We start from the raw sequence: 19,335 nt of genomic DNA on the forward strand, positions 1-19,335 counted from the left end.
TTATTTCATATGCAAAATCATAGATAGGGGCAGTTGAAAATCACTGTTTACAAACTGTATTTTTAGCAACAGAATATTGTGCTATCATGTTCATGACTGTTATGGTTCCTACACATACAGCTTTACAGGCAGGCTCATACTGAACAAGAAACTGAACAAAAGTGTGGTGATACCCCACAAATTACAGACACACTAAATGAATGTAAACTACAGCTGGACGCCTGCCGAATGAAGGCAAGAGACCCTTTATCTCAGAAGAGCTTTCCTCCTGCAGGAAAAATGGAATTTCAATCCCTGCATTAACAACCTAGTAATATTTGAATTGCAAATGACTAGTGCATGTATCAGTTGCTTGACAATCTAGATATAAGAGACCGGAGCCATGGCTTGAAAGGACATTTGGCATGTATGATAAACCTATCACAGCTGTTACTATCATTCACTTTGCAGATTATTGTAAACAAACTTCAGCAACCCCAAAACATGCCATTCAAGGTGTTGCTGAAATTAGTTAACCTTTTGATTTAATTGCTTTTTGCACTTATGTTTGATTTATAAGCATCAAACCATGAAACCTCAAGCACTGCGCTTGTCTTTGCTTAACTGTGTCTACCCATAATACAGTCATTTATGTCCCTTTAAAAATATAGCTGTGTGTTTCCAATTATCGCTGCATTGCTTAAGATACCTCTTCTTCACAAAGAGCATGTATGAGTTGTTTCAAGACATCTGTAATAGGCTGGTTTTCAGCTTTTCGCTTTTCTAGTTTTGTCTCCAAAGCAGACACGTCAGGTTTAGCACTCTAAATGGAGGTAACAGAAAGAATGTCAATTACAAAACACCCTTCCCCCGAACAACTTGTCGGATCGCTTTAATAAAAGACAGACAAAATAATCCTCTCTCATAGTATAAGAAAATTTTAATCATTTATGATGCTTTTATCTGTTTAAGTAGTACATACTAATTGAAGATTTGAGTCAGAATATAGTTTAAAAAAGCATTAAGTAACGTATCTACAAAGGTTAAATACTACTATTTCTCTCATACTAAGCTCTTTGTGTTCAGGGAAGTAGGGTACAGAAGCCTGGTTCCTTTTCCATCTCTACTCTGCTCAGATCAGAGATGTAAAGACTTGACACTCCGCCATTAGTAGCAGGATTGATTTCCATAGCTCCTGCCACTCAGGTGGATCAGTGTAATTTACAAGTATGAATTAAGCCTCATACCACCACTGTTAGTTATCTAGAACTTAAAAAAAAAATCTATATTTACCAGATAGGGAAACTGAGGCATGAAACTTCAGCCAACTCCAAGATCAAGCATCAGGTCTATACAAAAATCTGAATAGTCTTTACTCCTACTCTGGAAAGTAACCTCTGAACTTTAAGTGGCAGATTTAAATAATGTTAATATACTACCATGACCTGAAAGCTATTGATTACACTTCATATAACATCCACACCCAAACATTATTACTACAGTAAAAACAAGCGTAGCTGTTGGTGAATTTACTTACTTCTGGAATGTTATCAGCAGACAGATTTTTTTTATGAGGAAGTAGTAACCTTACATCCTAAAATGTAATAAAACATAAGATATCACTAATCCAAGAAAAATGTTCAATTTATAAGCATATCATACTAAAAATGTTGTCAAGTTAATCCTATAATTATTATGTTTAAAAAAATCTGTATTTTGCAACGTTACTAGATTGACTTGAAACAGTACTTTTAAACTTATCTCTAAAACTTTCAGATGTGAGAATAAAAATAATTTCAACAATTAGTGAAGAATTACAGAAAGGTTAAAAGGCTACATATAATAATCATAAAGGTACTTATTTTGCAAAGGAGACTATATTCACAGAGCACACATACTCCATTTTTTAGCTGCAAAGTAATTGCCATAGAAGAACAGACCTTAATTAATTCAGGAACTTGAGAGGAGTCCAGCAGTCTACAAATGCCGCTGTAGTGGGTTGTAGGGATAACTATATTCTGTATCAAGAGGTGGGGAAAAAATTATATGAGTTTTGAAACACAACCAAACTGAAATTTGTCTAACAGAAATTATCTCAGATGTAATTCAAGTCTCCAGCTCTTGCATGTCATTGAGAAGTGGTCTGGTTGTACTTAAAAGCAGCAATTTCAAATCTAATAGATACATGTCAGGCAGGACAGGCATTATGTAGCAAAAAATGAAATGGTACCATCTTCTTCAGCTGATGGAAGTATTGTCTCAAACGCTCCTCCTTGGCCTGTACCTCTGAGTCACTCATGCTGTCAATCAAGTGATAAAGAAAATAGCCAACAGCTTCTGTGGAAAAAAACAAGAGAAAGCATTCCACTAAAATTACTGAGACTGTCATGTTATCAAGATTAATTTATAAGAAATCATTTTGGTGTGAGATGTCACCCTGATGAGAGGCTCTGAAATGGCAACAATGATCATTGAGGCATAGAGATTATGTGGTTTGGGAGCACATATCTAACTGGTGAGTGAAAGGAATATTAATTATTTTCAGACCCAGTGACAGCTTTTCAGTACAGAATCTTACTTCAATCTATTTTTTCCACTACTGCGTGACAGAAGTGGTACTGCCCAAGGCCTTCCCCCCCTTTCCTGCCCGCTACCCCAAATAGTTGCCACAAATATTTTGTCATTGCTCGAAAGAAAAAACAGATTTCTAACACTTTGCATATTTATTCTGTATATTTTTACCCATTATATTCTATTACCAAGCTACATTAAATATTGCAATATAAATATAAAGCAAAAATATTATTTTAACCATAAGGTCAAGTAATACTGAAGGAGTTACCTATCAGCTAATGAAAATCAACATTAACAAATTTTAGCATACAGTACTACAGTTCTTATCTATTCAAGCATAAAATATATGAGGTCTTACTATTCAAGAATAGTAAGAAGCACCAATTGCTTGTTTTCTCAAAAGGTTAGCTTTCTCCATAAAAAACCCTCTGACAGGAAGGAAAAACTGTTTTTTAAGTCCAGATTACATGAAAAAGCATACCTGCTACAAAATAGTAGATTTGGGATGTTAAGTACCATTTTGCTTCACAAAAATCAAAAGAGCTACCAAAGGTAAAACTAAATGGAAAGACTGTATTTTTTTTTTTTTTTTTTTTTTAAGTTTTATACACTGATACTCTGTTCATTCTAAATCTCTATTTTGGTTAATATACTTAGAAAAACAAATAGTTATCAGTAAGATTTTCTTATAATTCCAGAAACGAAGAGATCTCATGGATCTCACAAAATATGCTCTGATTATTAGGATAAGGATTTTACCCAACATGTTTTCAAATTTCACTTTCAAAAAGAAGCAATCAGTGTTTACTGTTGTAATCTCTCAAACCCATCATTACACAGAAGAACGGATTTGTGGATAAATTACAATCATAGAAATTGAAACTCTACCAGTTGGTCCTGGAGGCGTCAGGCAATAACGTTCATCCTTGTACAACAGTTCTGTTATCTGGTAAGACAGAATAATCGTACATTGCAGTCAAAAGAAGCAAGTAAGGACAAATAGTATCTGAAATTGAATTCTCAAAATAATAAAGCATCTCTTTGCTAAGGTATTATTCTTTACCATATCATAGTAATTCACTAAAAAATACAAGGAAGGTTTTTTTGTAAATAATAGGTTTTTCTTTAAAAAAATATATTGCAAACTGAAATGCTTTCTGAGGTATGGCAGTAAGACAGACACTCTACTATTCTGTTTATGTATCATTCTACAGAAAGTTAGCAATTGTAAGGCATTGTCTATAGTAAATATTAACCAGTGTCACTCCTGGAGATGCTAAAATTATGTTCCAATTTACCAGAAGGCTGAAATTGGCCCATAAAGCTTTTCTTTTTATATTTTTAAAGAAGCAAATTCGTGAATAAGAAAAGAACATGATATATCGTGCTCTACTAAATATAACTAGTATAATTGTTTTAAATAAGTGTAATTTTGAATGACAAAATATGTCCCCATAAAAATTAATTGCATCCTTTATACTTTAACTAAATTTAGCATCTGTTCCATCAGTCTTATACAAATTGAAGGAATAGGTAGATTTTACTTGATCTGGAAAAAAAAAAAAAAAAGAAGCCTTTACCCTAGAGCCCCCACTTTCTATCTGCAAGTACTTAAGCTAAACCATATCACATTTTAAAAATCCATTTGACTGTTTTTAAGGAAATTATTATCTTTACTCAAAATCCCAGTTTTTAACTATTTCAAGAATTTTGCTTTATCTGCTATGATTCTAGAATGCAATCTGAAATAAGCAGGAGGGGGATGCATTCTCACTGCCAAAGAGCTGTGTTTTAAGTAAAGACAGAAGGAAAGGAACCCTCACCTTCATTTGCTAATGGAAATGAATAAACAAAGCCAGAAAATACCAGACGTGCAATGAAATACCTTATCTATCACTTCTTATTCTACCAACAGCACGGACACTGTGGACAGTTAAACTACTGCTTTCTTCCGCTCCTTTGCCCTCACCCTCCTAAGACAAATCAACACAGAAGAACCTAGTACTATAATAAAAAAATAAAAAAGTCATGACAGCATAGTTCTCCTACTGAATCAAATGTTAGAGGATACTGAAAAGCATGGATTACAAAAAAAAAAAAAGAATATGCAATATTATTTGTAATGCTAAGTAAATTTTGATTTCCCAAGTTAGCAATTCTTGTTTTAGAAAAATTAATAAATGTATTTACTCATAAATCTGGCAAAGATGACAAAATGCACCCTTCCTCCATTGTGGAGATCAGCAAAACTAACTCTAAACACTGCTTTATGTGCAGACCACCATTATTTTAGTTCTCCAACTGTCCTTCAAGATTTTTTCCACAATGGGAGTATAGTGTAGGAGTTCCTCTTTTTTTCTTAAAACACAGAAAAGGAAGGATAGAGGCAGAGGACAAACATATCCTCTGACCATAATCTTTACACATCAGAAAAAGGTAGGAGAATAGAAAAAAAAAATCTTTAACTTCACAGTTATATTTAATTTGTCTAATATGTCCACATTAAACAGTGGCTTTCCAAATTGCAATTTCTATTTCATCTTAAGATTTCCTTTCAAAACTTGAAATACATTGGAAAACATATGATACTTTATTAGTCAACAGGTACAACATCTAAGAAAAAGACAGAAAACAAAGGGCTTCYCTTCCCAAATTTGGTAACCGCATCCCAGTCAGCATCTGCCAACATCTCCTTTATTCTAGTACTCTGCAAAAATATACTGTGGGATGTCTTTTCAAAGTAGTCCACCCCGGGGAGGGCAAGATGAGCAGCCATGTCCATTTGTAACTTAGGTCAGGTGTTTTCCTTCATTTGACTTTGCCTTCAGTTTAAGTTATATAATATAAACATGAAAATTCTGATTGTGCCTTGTTATTAGTTTAGAATTGGTGAGGGGACAGGAAGAAGGTTTTGTGGAAGGCAGGAAAAGGAAATAAAAAAAGTCAGATGGGAAAACCATGGCAGGCTTTGCTCGTGAAGCTACAACTATACAGTGATAAAAACATGGATCTACAGAGAAATCAGAGTAGCATAAGCCACACAAAGTGGTAACACCACATTTTTTTTTCCACAACTACACTTACCAGTCCGATTTGAAAACACAATTTCATATAGTTGTATAATCTGTCACTGACAAATGTCTTGTTCAAATTACAGGGGCCTGCAATCACCAGGTTCAGAACTCAGATTTACACTAATGCATTATAAACATGCAGTGCTTAAAGAACTTGATTTGAATCAATTTACAAAAGCTTTCATTTATAGCATTACTGTCTTCACTTACCTTGCTCCAAAGATGTACATCATCTGAGCTGAAGAGGGCAGCAAAGGATAAGAAATTAAAAGCAACAAAATGATTTTTTTACATTTGCATTCTTTTTTAAAAAATACAAACCGTATTAATGCTGATGATCTTATTAAAGCATTTAAAGGAAATTATTAAGATTAAATATTTAGCACATTGTTTAAAATGGACAATAATTTTATACAGAGTAAGAGTTGTACTTTTTATTCTACTGCATATAATCTTGTTTTCTACTAAGTAACTTTCAAAATAACACAATAATACAAACAAATAATGAAGACTAGTAAAGATTTTTAGTTTAATCTTTTATAAAATAAAAAAGTACAATTACCACATGATATCTCATTCTATTTAGCATTTCAAGAAAATAAGTTTCATGCAAACAAGTCATGCTACATAGCAAACAGTCAAAATGTGGAATTTGCTAGAAAAGAAGACTAGACTTCTGTACCTTAAAACTAGATTTTTAATATGGACGGATAACCATGGACACCTAAAAATGTCTTTATATGATGCCAAAAAAAAAAAAAAAAGTCATCTCTCACTTAAGGTATAATGCTTATCATAGAAAGTAACTAAAAAACAAAACACAGAAGAGAGTTCTCCTTTCTTCCCTCATAGAGTAAGGCAGAACTAGATGGAAAACACTCCTCTGCACAGCATCAGATTACAACCAAAAATAGAATGCCAACCAGTTCGATAAAGTATAAAAACTGTCACTGGTTCCTGTAATTTGCAAAACATCAATATTCTATCTAGAAGCTATAGCTGTAAACTGTAAAAGTTCAGGGCTTTATTTTATTTAGGAGGCTCAAGCCTATGAATCATTTATTCTTTTTGTGCTGCTGCCACTTGTATTTGAAAATGAGTCAAATACAGATCCACAGAGAGAACAAAATGCTATCTGTGAGGTTAGTTAAGCTTTCTGGGGCAAACTAGCTCCACCACTGACAGCATGATAATGAATGGCTGATATCAAATGCATCAATTTCCCAAAGTACTTGACTTTGAAATAGCAATGGTACTTCAGGTAGATAGAACAGGAATACTTTGAAGCAGCAACTAGAGAACAGTAGCTTCAATAGAAATCCGTAAATTAGTTTACTGTAGACATTGTTCATGTATCCCTTGTGTCCATACCCTAGGCTTTCGTATGTCAGTCCTAAACTCTGCTCGTTTGAGTGTTCAAGGCCAGCATTTAGTTACCAAATTTTACTGAACTTAGGTCTTGAAAAAGGTATGGTGATAACCCATATATTTTTCTTCTAACCTACCATACACTGAATCTTCATTTTTTAGGCTGTTCTAGCTGCTCAGTTTAAAAATAAAAAGGAAATGTGAATTGGCATGCTTTCTGAAACAGTATGAAGGTCAATTCAGACACAGCCAAGACTAGTAGGTGGCTCCTGAAGCCAGGCAACAATGAAGGCAGACAAGAAAAATTAAGAACAAATCCCAAAACTGTTTTGCCACATTTACAAGTGGCAAGGAGAAGGGGCAACAGTAAACTGACAGACGTCAAGCAAAATATTTAATTTCCCTCAGAATCCTGAGTTTTTAGCTCAAGCATTCAATAACAATTTAAATCGTAACAGTGGTAACTTTCCCTACTGAGAGGAGAGTTTCACTGCTGAGGAGAGTAACTGTTCCACTTAAGGAGAGCATGATTCTTCAGCAGCTAATTTTCACCATTCAAGTTGATAATGCTTTAAAAGTTACTTCAATTGCATTCTGAGCATCTGCACAACTCGTCGGTAGCAGGGGTATTTCATGCTAGCATGGGTAGGGAGGTGTGGCAAACATTAGTATAGCTTCCTTTCTAGTGCGAGTCCTACTTTAATGGGATGTTTATCTGTACTTGCAGACAGAAAATGCATTTTAAGAAGCCATTATTTTAATTAATACATCTGAAATAGATGATTCTGGGGCTGACTAATAGAGGGAACACTAAAATATCCCTGTTTGATCTAGAACATTATTGCACTTATCCTTTGGAAGTCAAGGTCAGTTTGGGTCTAGTTAACACGCCCAATTTGTACACTGGCTTGCATTTTCTCCTTCTTTTCCCTTGGTAGACCATGATCGGCTAGCCAGAACTTGCATTTTTACTAGGAAATTATTTTGGCCATATTCATCTGTTACGTGTTACCATATCTAACCTAAACATAGCTGTATTTCATAATCATGACAAAATTTTAGGAACTAGCTGCTGACACAGTTAATAAAATCAGCCTTTAGACTCTGGCCCTGAGTAATACTTAGGTGACTTTCGTGGTTCCCAGTGGTGGAGATACACTGCAGAACAATTCATTCATAGCCCTAAACATTTGACTGGGGTAAACAGGCAACAACAGAAATGCTTGTTAATTCACACAGGTTTTCATAAGCCTAAGATAACCTTGCAAGTAACTAGAAATGCTTCCATACAAAATGGGACCATGTGGCTGTAAATAAAAAGTCATCACAATGCAGCACAATCCTAGGTATTAAGTGTGAGCATTCAGGAGCCCTATGAGCCCGGGGGGCACAGGAAGATACCAGATGGGGACAGCGTAGCACAATATGCCTGGTTTACTTTAATTCCTAATGGCGATAATCTTTAGTGGAATCATAGATTTACGTGGCAGTTTATAACACAAAAGTTAACAAAAATAAAATACCAAATGTTTCCTACCCTGAGGAATTTATACACTGTCAGATACCAGAGAATAAACAAGATTTATATAACCTCAGAACAGTAAAGTTACTTTAAACCCAATAAATATAATCCTCCAAAGGAGCCCTCAGCTACAGCAGAGGTAAGGAAACCAGGGGGAGCAGAGAGGAACAAAGGTAATCCTCAGATCTGGTACAGCTGGAACCCTACTTTTAAATTCTCCAACACAGGGTGAAAAAAAAAAAAAAAAAAAAAATCCTACACAGACTTAAGGTTAAGGAGGGAAAACAAGAGAGGGAACTTTGCTACAGAGAAAAAAGGCATTCATACAGCAAACTTACCTTTTAAATCCCCAAATGAGGCTGTTTCTAAAATGGCGAATATCAATAGAGGGTGTGCCTGATGAAGACACTGTAAATGAAACAAATGTTTCTAAATAGTCATTCTAAAGAAAAGGTCCAAACTCCAACACATCAACTGGTCATGTAAATCAGGACTTAGTAGAAAAATATTTTGGTTTAGTAAATGCTGACCAATGTTTGTAAATCAAGAAACTCTTCTAAGAATACCGYGGTATTTGAAAAAGCCCTGGCTTTTATCAGCTCTTAATATGCTCCCTTTCCAAARGGATCAAATTTAAAAGGGAGATTTTGACCTTTCATTGCCTTTACAACCAATAGTTAATACCTGTTAGTCTTCTGTGCAATTTAATATTAGGAATATGGACCCTTTCTGTAAAAATTTAACAAGACCAAAGAAAAACTCTGTTAAAACAAAACAAAAAACTAAACAACTCTAAACAAGAAAACTTAAGACAGTAGCCCTGGAACAAAAAAAGAGATCCACCACCAGAAAATGGCTTGCTATTTGAGTTTCAGTCTAAATGCCTGCCTTAAAGTAGGCTTCACAACTTTAATGTTTTTACAATATTTTCTTAGGTGTTTGTTTCTGCTCTGCTCATATACTTGACAAGAAATAAAAATAAGATTAATCTAAAGTGCTATTCACAGAATTAAGTTAAACATAAAGGGGGGGGGAACCCCACCCTTTAGTAGCCCTGAGCTGTAACAATTCTAAATGCTGATATTTACAATGTTGGATAAACACAAAAGAAACAGTAATATGATTTAAACTCAGATGTCCCTTAGAGCTCATCTACATTTATGCCCTATGACCTCATCTTTACATCTTTTCTTGGCTAAATATTTCAAATCGTTATACCTTCTCCACCCAAAATAGCTGTCTTTCATTCCAGCATCATAGTCCCACAAAGAAAAAACAGCAGTAGAAACATTTAGGTCCTGCATGAAGTTATCATCATCTAAATTCAGTATTACAATAGAATTAACTGCTCTGAAAAAATGAGGGGTTGAAAAGGAGCCTCTGGGTCCCTTCAGCAAGGCCTACAATACTGTATGAGGTAAAAGACAACTGAAATAGAAATACCAGTTCTTTCAGAACTTGGGAAGTAAAAGGCAGAATAAACACACACTAGACTACTCCTTAGTCTAACTCCAAGCATTTCAAAACTTAAAACAAATGTTGTAAATGTTTAAATGTTTTATTTTAGTTCGAAAGTCTCGGGTGAAGTTGATTTAAGAGATCCTCAACACAAATCTTCCTCCAGTAGCTCATGAAACTTTTTGCTCATACAAAGGCAAGCATAAAGCATCTTAGCGTGCTCAGCTGCTGCTGACAGTCAGCAACCTTGTTTCCTTAGCAACAAACAAGCCTGAGAAAAGCAAGCGGCTGACAGGGAAGGGGAATGAACAAAAAAGGGAGAAAGCAGCTCTCAGTACCCTGTCTTCTGGGCCTACGTTCCTTGGCTGAGGCTTCAGAGTTTTCATCTTGTCAGGAGCACAAATCTTGGGAGGAGAAGCTGAATCAATACGCTTAGATAGCAACCAGCATCAATACCCAACCTTCACCTTCCCTGACTACACTGAGGAGACAGTCTTGAACTATTTTCCATATCACATCTATTTTTCCTCTTTGTAATACTGCAAAAGCAGCCAATCCAAAAAAATTCACCTGTTTAATACCTGTGCCTTACCATTTCTTAGGTGCTAATTAGATTTATCAGCATTCATTTCAGCTTGGTAGACTATTTACAGGAGTACCTTCCTTTAAAGCTCAAGTTCAAAAGCAATTCTGCAGGACACCATGAATTATTAACCCTTGTCTTTGTAGAAAGAAATACCTCTACAAGAATTAAAGTCAACACACAGACAACAGCTAAATAATATATTATGTAAGACTAATTTCATGACAGCAAGACAGCATACAGCCTGTTGATAACACATTCAAAACTGACTTTTCCAGTCAACCAAAATGGGGTGTATGTGGGATCCCTACTTTTTCATGTAGGCAAAACCCACAAATATTTCAGTTTCCAGGAGCAATTTCATTGCTCCTAGTAAATAGCCATCCTTTCAAAAAAATTCAAAGGCAGGAAGTCTACATTTTTTCATGGTTAATGCTTTTTGTTGGAATAAGAACAAAAGACAGCAGAATGTAGGGTCAATCTCAAAGATTGATACATTACAAGAATTAACTAACTAGTTAATACAAGAATTAACTAATTAGTTAATACCTACTTATTTTGTTTTCAGCATCATTTGTATTACCTATTGGAATCCAAAAAACAAATGCAATTGACATACTGAGTTTTATAGGAACACTTTTTAGAAGTTTAGACGTTTTAGAAGTTTAATATTAATTTGGCTTCTTACTGTGACTTTTTTCATCTTAGATGAACAGAAGATTACTTTCAGTTTTACTATTAGCTTCCAGCTAATGTTATTTTCAAGTCTCACTACAGTTTCCCAAGGCCATGGTGTACTGATCACAAACAGCTACCTGTTTAAACTTTTGCCTCAACCTTGGACAAATAAAACTGCTGTTTAAAAAGGGATTCTTCTGTATCAGACTTAGTCTAAATTCAGGGGTTTTATTAACGAATCGGTACAGTAGGAAACAAATCTTGTTTGTTTTAAATTTTGAAAAGGAACAGGCATATTCCTAGTTAACCATGCAAGTCATCCCATTGTAACTATTCAAATAATGATGCATAGTAACTTTTGCAAGCACTGAGCATCAGAACAGTCTTTGGAGAAAATCTTGGTGTTAAATCATTAATTTATGCTATCACCTAATTACCTTGTCAAATTCATATACGCAGTTTCCACAGACTAACACACCAGGACAGCATTCTCAATTTATTGTCAATACTGATTAGTTCTTTAAATTTGATTCAGTCATTAATATTCTGTAGTACTTCAGAGCCATATTGTTAGACTACCATCACATTGTAACTGGTGCCATGAACATAAAACAGAAACAATCCTGCATCAAAGTCTTTAGAGCCATCATGCAAGGGACATTTTTTCCTGAAGCCTTCTTGAAATACCTATGACAGAATTCTAATCAGTGCATGAGGCTGTGATTTCTAAGTATATTATATAAGTAAATTTTATGGCCCATTTCAATATAAAAAAGCTTTGAACAAAGATATGTTGTCTGGAATTGGCAGTTTCAAAGAACAGTCTGACATCTTTTCATAGATGACCTCACATAATAAAAGCCTTGCTACATCCATCCTTTTCTCAAATATCTTTAAACCTCATATATTAATATATGTAAATCTCAGTCTAAAACCAACCTATGAGCAGTACTGTAAGTACATGGTAACATGCAACATTAGAGATACTTACACAGAGAAAGAACATTTTCCAGACTTCCATGTGCTGCTTCATATCTTATTTCTGCTATATAGAATCCAACAGTTTCAAACAGGCAGTTATTTTCCTAGAGATAAAAATCAATCATTATAAACAAACACAGAGAAGACATTCTGACACTTAGTATTTAACACTTCCTTCCCACGGGACACTGGCATTTTTGTATTGATACTTGATGAGGACACAGAATGTGCTCTACAGAAGTCTACACAGCTAGCTAGACGAATTGCTGCTGATCAGAATTTATCCAGTTTTTGTACTGAAACCAATTGCAGGAAAGAATGGTACCAAAAGCACAAATACAGAGGGACAGTTAAAAGTTTTTCAACCTGCAATCCTGAATTCTTGAACAAATGAAAAACAATGCATTAAGACTAATTAATTACTGAAATAGTAATACTTCTCACACCCAGTAAAAGAAAGAACATCATTATTTTATTATGTTTATATTTATTTATTATTTAGTTCTTACCACTTATGGAAACAAAAAAGCTAGCAAGACTGAAGTAAAATATTTTCATTAGTTCTGAAAAGGAGAAAGAAAGGAAGCAAGAGAAAGGCATGGTAAACAAGCCATCAGTAAAACAAGTGTTTCAGAAATAATCTAAAATATACCAAACAGGCTTGATCATACCAACCTCATGTTTAGAACACTGTTGGGATTTAAATCTTTCAAAGAACATATAGAGAAACAAACTATGCAACAGTTACTTTTATGAATTCTGAATTTAAACTCACCTGCAGCTGAGTACGGGCAGTCTCAGTATCAGCAAAATTTTTAAAAACATAGTCTGTGTAGGTTTCTGTATCGAGTTCAACCCCCAACTCATGCATCACTTTGAGGACCTCAAAGACACCTATCAAAGCAAAATTGGAGAAACTAACATTTCAGAACATTTAAACATTTCAGAAAATGAAACTTGAGAAAAAGAATAAGAAAAAAAATTGCTTTTCAAAAATAAAAAAGGGACTTCTCCACTTCTCTCACTGTACCTGTAATGCAAAATTCTGAATTTTTATTTTAGTTACTGTATTATCAAAATGAGCAAACTCTAGGTTAGTTTGGAAATTTCTAGTATACAAAGTCATTTTCTAACCTAGGGAAAGATATGCTAATTACTGTTAGTCATTTCACAACACATCTTTTAAAGCTATATATTAATATCAATATCATCATGCCTGAAAAAAGAAAACTAATCTGAAATTTATTCTAATGTATATAACCATTTTCAAGCTAAAAATGCATTCTTCAACATGTAATATATTCTTAGCTTTGTTCCTAGCACCCAGCCCTAATTAATAGACCAGCTTTCAAGATTTCCATAGATTTGTAAAAAAGAAAATAACATTTTTGTAATCAAATGTGTTGATTAGTCTTCGTTTCAATAAATCAGTTTCTACTTGGAAATTCAGAGAAAGTCTGGAGCATCCCAAATTCCCACAAACCCCAATGAAGCTATGTCATAACTTGCACAACATTCCGATCAATTCGACCAACCAGACTTTATATCATTATTGTAGATATGCATTTGAAGACAAAGAATACCAAATTTTAATAGAGTTCAGCAAACACTTTTAAAGCATATTTTGTGCTGCTTTTTAATTGCTTACATTCTTCTGATTTGCAGAAACTTCCTACAATAGCCCTAGCTAGCAAACTCTGAACTCCTGTCAAAACCTATACAGGTATTACCATTTTCTGCTGGTCTAAAAATGATTTGTCAATTGCTGCAGGACACCAGTACCAAATAGCATATGTTTTTTTCAACTTGCATTTCATACTTATTACTTTAAAAATGTAAAGTTTCCCAAAGTCCCTGTCTTTGCCCTGGAGTGCCACCTACGGAAAAGTGACACTTCCATGAATATTCTATGCAGTGCACTACAGTGCAAATAATCAAATGTGAATTCCCTTTGAGCACTTAAAAATACATGCAGGCAAGTCACACTAGATTAAAGTCACACCATCTGTTCAAGTTTGCCTTAAACAAAACTCTGTCCAATTTTGGCCCAGAATCTGCAAAATTATGAATAAAGAATTAATTACAATAAGTCCTTCCTGATACCTTTCAAATTTTGACAGCTAGTTTCTATTTCATGTTTGCAGCTTCTCAGAAAATGTATTAAGCCCTTTTATGTTAAAACCTTTTCAAAAGTAACCAAGTTCAAATCTGTATCACTAGAAGTAACTGTCTGAAGACTGAACTAGATACCACAGCGAATGAGGTGCAGTAGCCTCAGGAGATTCAGGCTCAAGTGTGTCTTTAGAAAAGAGCAGAAAATGCATCCCCATTGCCTAGTAGACATCTATCACAAAAGGATTACACTACCTGGCACAGTTCCTGAGCAGAAAAGGACACGTATGAACATGAGCAGAAGACTGTGATGAAGACTAAGGTACACCAATGACAATACCAAACACAGCTAAATTAATCACAAATTAAAAAACAAAAAACAAAAACAAGAAAACAAACAACAAAAAGAACAATGATGGCACATTTTTCTTCATCTCTAAGATTGCTGATGCAGGAATTTTTTTGAATAGAAAAAGAATATTGAAAATCAATATAGATCCTACAACTTTGCAAACATTTTCCACCTCAATGACAGCAGGAAATGCTTTATTATCAAATAAATGTCTTCCCCAGTATGAAGCAATAAACATTCCCAATTCAAGCAAAACACTACAATAATGTCAAACATATGCATGAAAGAGGATGTGCCTGCTTTCGGAAAATCTTTGCTCCTAATAACAATATTTGACAATATACTAACCTCTCTCACCCCAAAGCAAAGAACAGCCTAAAAAAGCAGAGACAGAATTGCAACTGCATATACCTAAAAAGCACCAAGATGGTAACAAAAAATGTTGAGAACCAAAAGGTCTTTATAAAGAATTAGTAATTCTCCCCTCCCGCCCCCCCAAGAGAAATAATTCTTTTTTCTTTTACTGAGAATTAGTATCTCTGGACTATCTGATAGTTCATTCAAAAAGTCTGCATGAATTTGAACTTGTTTAAAAATATTTACTTTAGACTTGTCTAAATCCTGGAATTACACATAATTCTAGCATTCTGCCTTGGGGGGGGGGGAGAACTAATGAGGGTAATATAAAATGCAGCATCTGCATCAAATTTTTAGAATATTTACTCATTGCAGAGAATGCTCAGAAATTCTGAAGAGCTATTTTTTCTTAAATACACATTAGTTCCTTGGACCCATATGACCTCACAGTAAGTCCTCCAGTTGTCTCCCTTCTTGACCAAGAAYCGTTTTTTGCTATCCTGGGTTGAGATATGTAAGGATTGCAGGAGCTGGGCACACAAAATCAAGTAATYGAGTGAGTGAAAAGATGACAGAAGGAGCGAACAGAACACAGACTAACACTTCTGTGCTTCTTTTTGTCATCACTGGAAACAGCACTGGAACATCCCAACAGAACTAAGAAGCGAGTAACCTTCCAGCTTCAAAATCAGTATATCCAAGAACAAATACGGAAGAGATGAATTAGAAGATAGTCTGTGGAGCTTGCCACTTCTCAAGCGGTGAAAAGTGAGGCTTGCAGTTCAGTCTACCTTAATTTCCTGTTTTTCATGGCAAGTAGCGTCTTCTTCCTGAAGTGGTGCCATGAGAACAGGTGGAATTTCTAATGCAGTTAAGTACAGTTCAACATGTGCAAAGGCAACAAAATGGGCCTTAAGCAGTTTTCTAAACAAACTAAAAAAAACCCTCCAGTTTGAAAAGTGAGGTTATATTAAAGAAGACAGCATAATATTTAACACATTTTTGCGGTGCTGTTAATTTCAGATGTACTCAGAAAACTTCTTTGCTGGAAAAGTCCTTCTATAAGACAATATTTCAAGTGATTATTTTGTGAAATCACCACTCTTCTTCCCCTTGGGGGACTCAGACACTTTTATTTACCTTTTCATCCAACCTGGGGCAAAATAAAAACTGAATTACTATTCACTAATCAAGCTTTGTGTGTATAACTATAACAGTTTACTGGAAAACAGAAATGAAAAAAGAAACAGCTGACTTTTTAAAACTTTCTTTAAAAATAAGTGAAGTGATTATATGAAACAAAATGTTCGGCTGCCAGTGTAAGTCAAGAACTTCTACTTAACTATGGAGGCCTTCCTAGTTTTACTGTATAATCTGACACAAGATGAATCCCAATGCCAATAACCTTTTCAGATCTACCACATATTGATCTTTTAAACCCTTCAAACACTTTTCATTCCTAAAAGCCTAACAGCTTTTATTTAGATAAACCTATGGAAATAAACTACTATCAACTTATATAACACGGATGTACATAAAAGCACGTCCCATCCAAAATTACTTTCCTGAATTAAATGACTGAAAACAGCTGTTCGCTGTCTCACAGCAGCCGAGTTCTCCATGGCATATTTAAACAATTGCCTTGCTTTGTTTCAGGCATACTAGCCACCACTTCATTGCTGTTTCTCTCTTGGACTCAACTCCATGATACAGAAGTTAGAGAATTTTCTTGATATCCAGTGTCAGCTTCCCTAATGTAATTAACACTGCTCCTAGTCATATAATTGCTTGGGTCACATCGCATACTGATTCAGGTATTTGTACCTTTCAGCTCTGGATAGGTTGTTGCTTGTATACTGTCTCCTTTAATGATTATTTAGCTCATTATCTACATTCTATCAGCTGTTCAATAGTTTTTGGTTTTCCCCAAGTTTTTTTTTTTTTCCTCCATTATCAGCCTTCCCCATACTGAGATACACAAAATTATATGCATTAGGCCAGGCATCACTACTTTGCAGAAAAAGCAATTATCACCACCTTTTTGTTATGAGATGTGATACAGTGTCTATCTATACTTCTGTTCACGGAACCCTATAATTTTTTGCTGCTATAAAGCACCATTTTTCTAATACACTTTCTATTGTCACCTTTAGGTTCTCATTACAGCATTACTCTTTATTATTTCTATTAAACAATTCCAGGATTTTTTTTCCCCATTTACTTTCCTTCAGGTGTATTAGTTGTATTTTTAGATAGTGGATCTCATTTTATTAATTTTATTATTTCTTCAATTTTAAAAATGAATGTAAGTGAGCTTACACATGGTAAAGAACATGGTAAAGATTTGTTTCACTGCAGCAATTATACTGATTTTTCACTACAGAAGAAAATGCTCAGAAAGCTTCTCTCCTGTATTTTAAGAATTGCAAAATTACTGACCTTTGTAGGTATACACACAACTAACTTTCACACTTGAAAATTCAGACTGAGAGACTAAGTACTAGGTCACAAAAACATGCTTGCAAATCCACAATATTAACATACAGCCATACAGAAGTTTATGCATCTGATGCCTTTGCAGATAGAAAGAGAGAGGCTTTCTAGAATGTGGCAAAGAAAGCTAAAGTTGATCTGTTAAGGGTTTCTTCACTCGTTTTCTTCCCAATTTGCTTACATGACTGCCAGCAGAAACTGCTAACCAAAGTACAGCTGATTTCTACAGTAGGAGTCCACATTGAGTCAACCTCTGACCTTACTAGAGATCAAAAGAGATCTGAAAGAGATCTGTTGAGTTTTTCCTCAACAAGCAGATATACCTTTAGCTTTGGGACCTAAGTCTAAATTTATCAATGCTTCCAGCATTTCTAATACTAGCGTTATTAAGGTGAAGTGTTCCTTGTAGTAACAGAAAGCATTTTTTGTATATGTAGATGCTGCCTACTAAAAAGTATGACACACATTTCAACCCACTTATTTTTGGCTACACTGTACTTCAAGTAAAGATAAACATAAGTTACAAACTTGACCCAACTAAAACAATGTTGCAACAGTTTTAAAAAAGATCACTGAACTTTTAAGCATCTGAAAACCTGTGAGAAGATAAACTTGGGAAGTACTCCAGCAGGAGCAGAGCCTAAGGAGTTAATAAAAACTGAATATTGTTTTCACAAAGGCTTTTTGAAAAGGCTTGAGACATTTTTATAGCCAGAAACAATTAGGGAATACTTGTTTCAGCATTTCTTCCAAACTGGAATATGACTGTATATTTAAGATAAAATTGCGATATGAAGAGTCTGCTAAAAGCACTTTTTTTTTGTTTGTGCATTTTGTTTGTCACCCAGTGTCACACTAACAACTCTGCATCTCATTCTAAAGCACATTATACTGTGAGATAAGATGAAAAAGACAGTTTTTTGTTTCCCCAAGGGGGAAGTACTTCTGCTAAAAGCATCTTTTTATGATACCATTCTTTCTGAATTACCAATAACGCAAACCAAAGAATTAGATACTGTACTCTAAAATTTAATATTTGTTCAATTCTTATTCATATCCTGTAGACATCCCCATGTGTAACAGGGGAAAGTATGCTAAATGCTTAAGCCTACTTAAGAATCCAAAAGATTGAGCATTTCTGTCCTTCAATCAGTATGCTGTCAGGTCAGGCTCACAGATTGAGCAACATAAGTTCTCCTGCAGTTTTTATTATTGTAACTAAACTCACATTTGGCTTATCAGGTAGATATAAGAAGTTGGTTTAAAAAATATGTATATATATATTTTTGCAGTCCAAGAGAGCTATTATAACATAACCTTAATTTCAAATGCTTCTCTCAAATTTCAGTTTTTGTCAAGAGTAAATTCTGTACAGGATAAAGAGCAACTGGAAGGCAGTGAGAGTGCAAAGAGTTAAAAAGATAATTAAACTCTTTCACACATCTTTCCATTTAAATTTGTAGGATTGTACCATGATTAAGGAGGAAAGGTGGTTTTTAAAAAGCCTTTCTGAAGAAAAAAATGCTTGCAACAAAATAACTCAGGCAGCAATTCTTCATTTACTTTCAAGAGTTTGCTAAATCTTAAAACAACGTTGTAGTAAAAAATTTGTGCATTAAGTTTATAATATAGCAACAGGAACACATATCAGAGAGTTAACCTTTAAGATTCTTCTCTTTCTGGTACCCAACAAGCAGTGGCCAGGAATAGTGAGGTCTGAGTGGCAAGCCTTCTTCTTTCATGATCTTCATCACATCAATGGCCATATCTAAAAACATTCATAAGATAATTAAACAGTGACCAA

The 19,335-nt window shown here is 34.6% G+C and overlaps 1 protein-coding gene across 2 annotated transcripts in view; it reads right to left on the reverse strand.

Moving 5' to 3' along the window:
* Nucleotides 1–19,335, reverse strand: part of LRPPRC (leucine rich pentatricopeptide repeat containing) — an 86,122-nt gene that overhangs the window by 57,779 nt on the left and 9,008 nt on the right. For both annotated transcript variants that reach the window (XM_026072291.1, XM_026072292.1), the window contains exons 10-19: nt 19,192–19,299; nt 12,993–13,111; nt 12,228–12,321; nt 8,856–8,925; nt 5,838–5,865; nt 3,442–3,499; nt 2,210–2,316; nt 1,920–1,997; nt 1,517–1,573; nt 689–802 (exon numbers count right to left, since the gene is read on the reverse strand). In XM_026072291.1, coding sequence (XP_025928076.1) covers nt 689–802; nt 1,517–1,573; nt 1,920–1,997; nt 2,210–2,316; nt 3,442–3,499; nt 5,838–5,865; nt 8,856–8,925; nt 12,228–12,321; nt 12,993–13,111; nt 19,192–19,299 — 833 coding nt within the window. The remainder of the gene's footprint in view (nt 1–688; nt 803–1,516; nt 1,574–1,919; nt 1,998–2,209; nt 2,317–3,441; nt 3,500–5,837; nt 5,866–8,855; nt 8,926–12,227; nt 12,322–12,992; nt 13,112–19,191; nt 19,300–19,335) is intronic.

Source organism: Apteryx rowi, unplaced genomic scaffold (genome assembly GCF_003343035.1).
Source record: "Apteryx rowi isolate R43461 unplaced genomic scaffold, aptRow1 scaffold_34, whole genome shotgun sequence".
Lineage (NCBI taxonomy): Eukaryota > Metazoa > Chordata > Aves > Apterygiformes > Apterygidae > Apteryx > Apteryx rowi.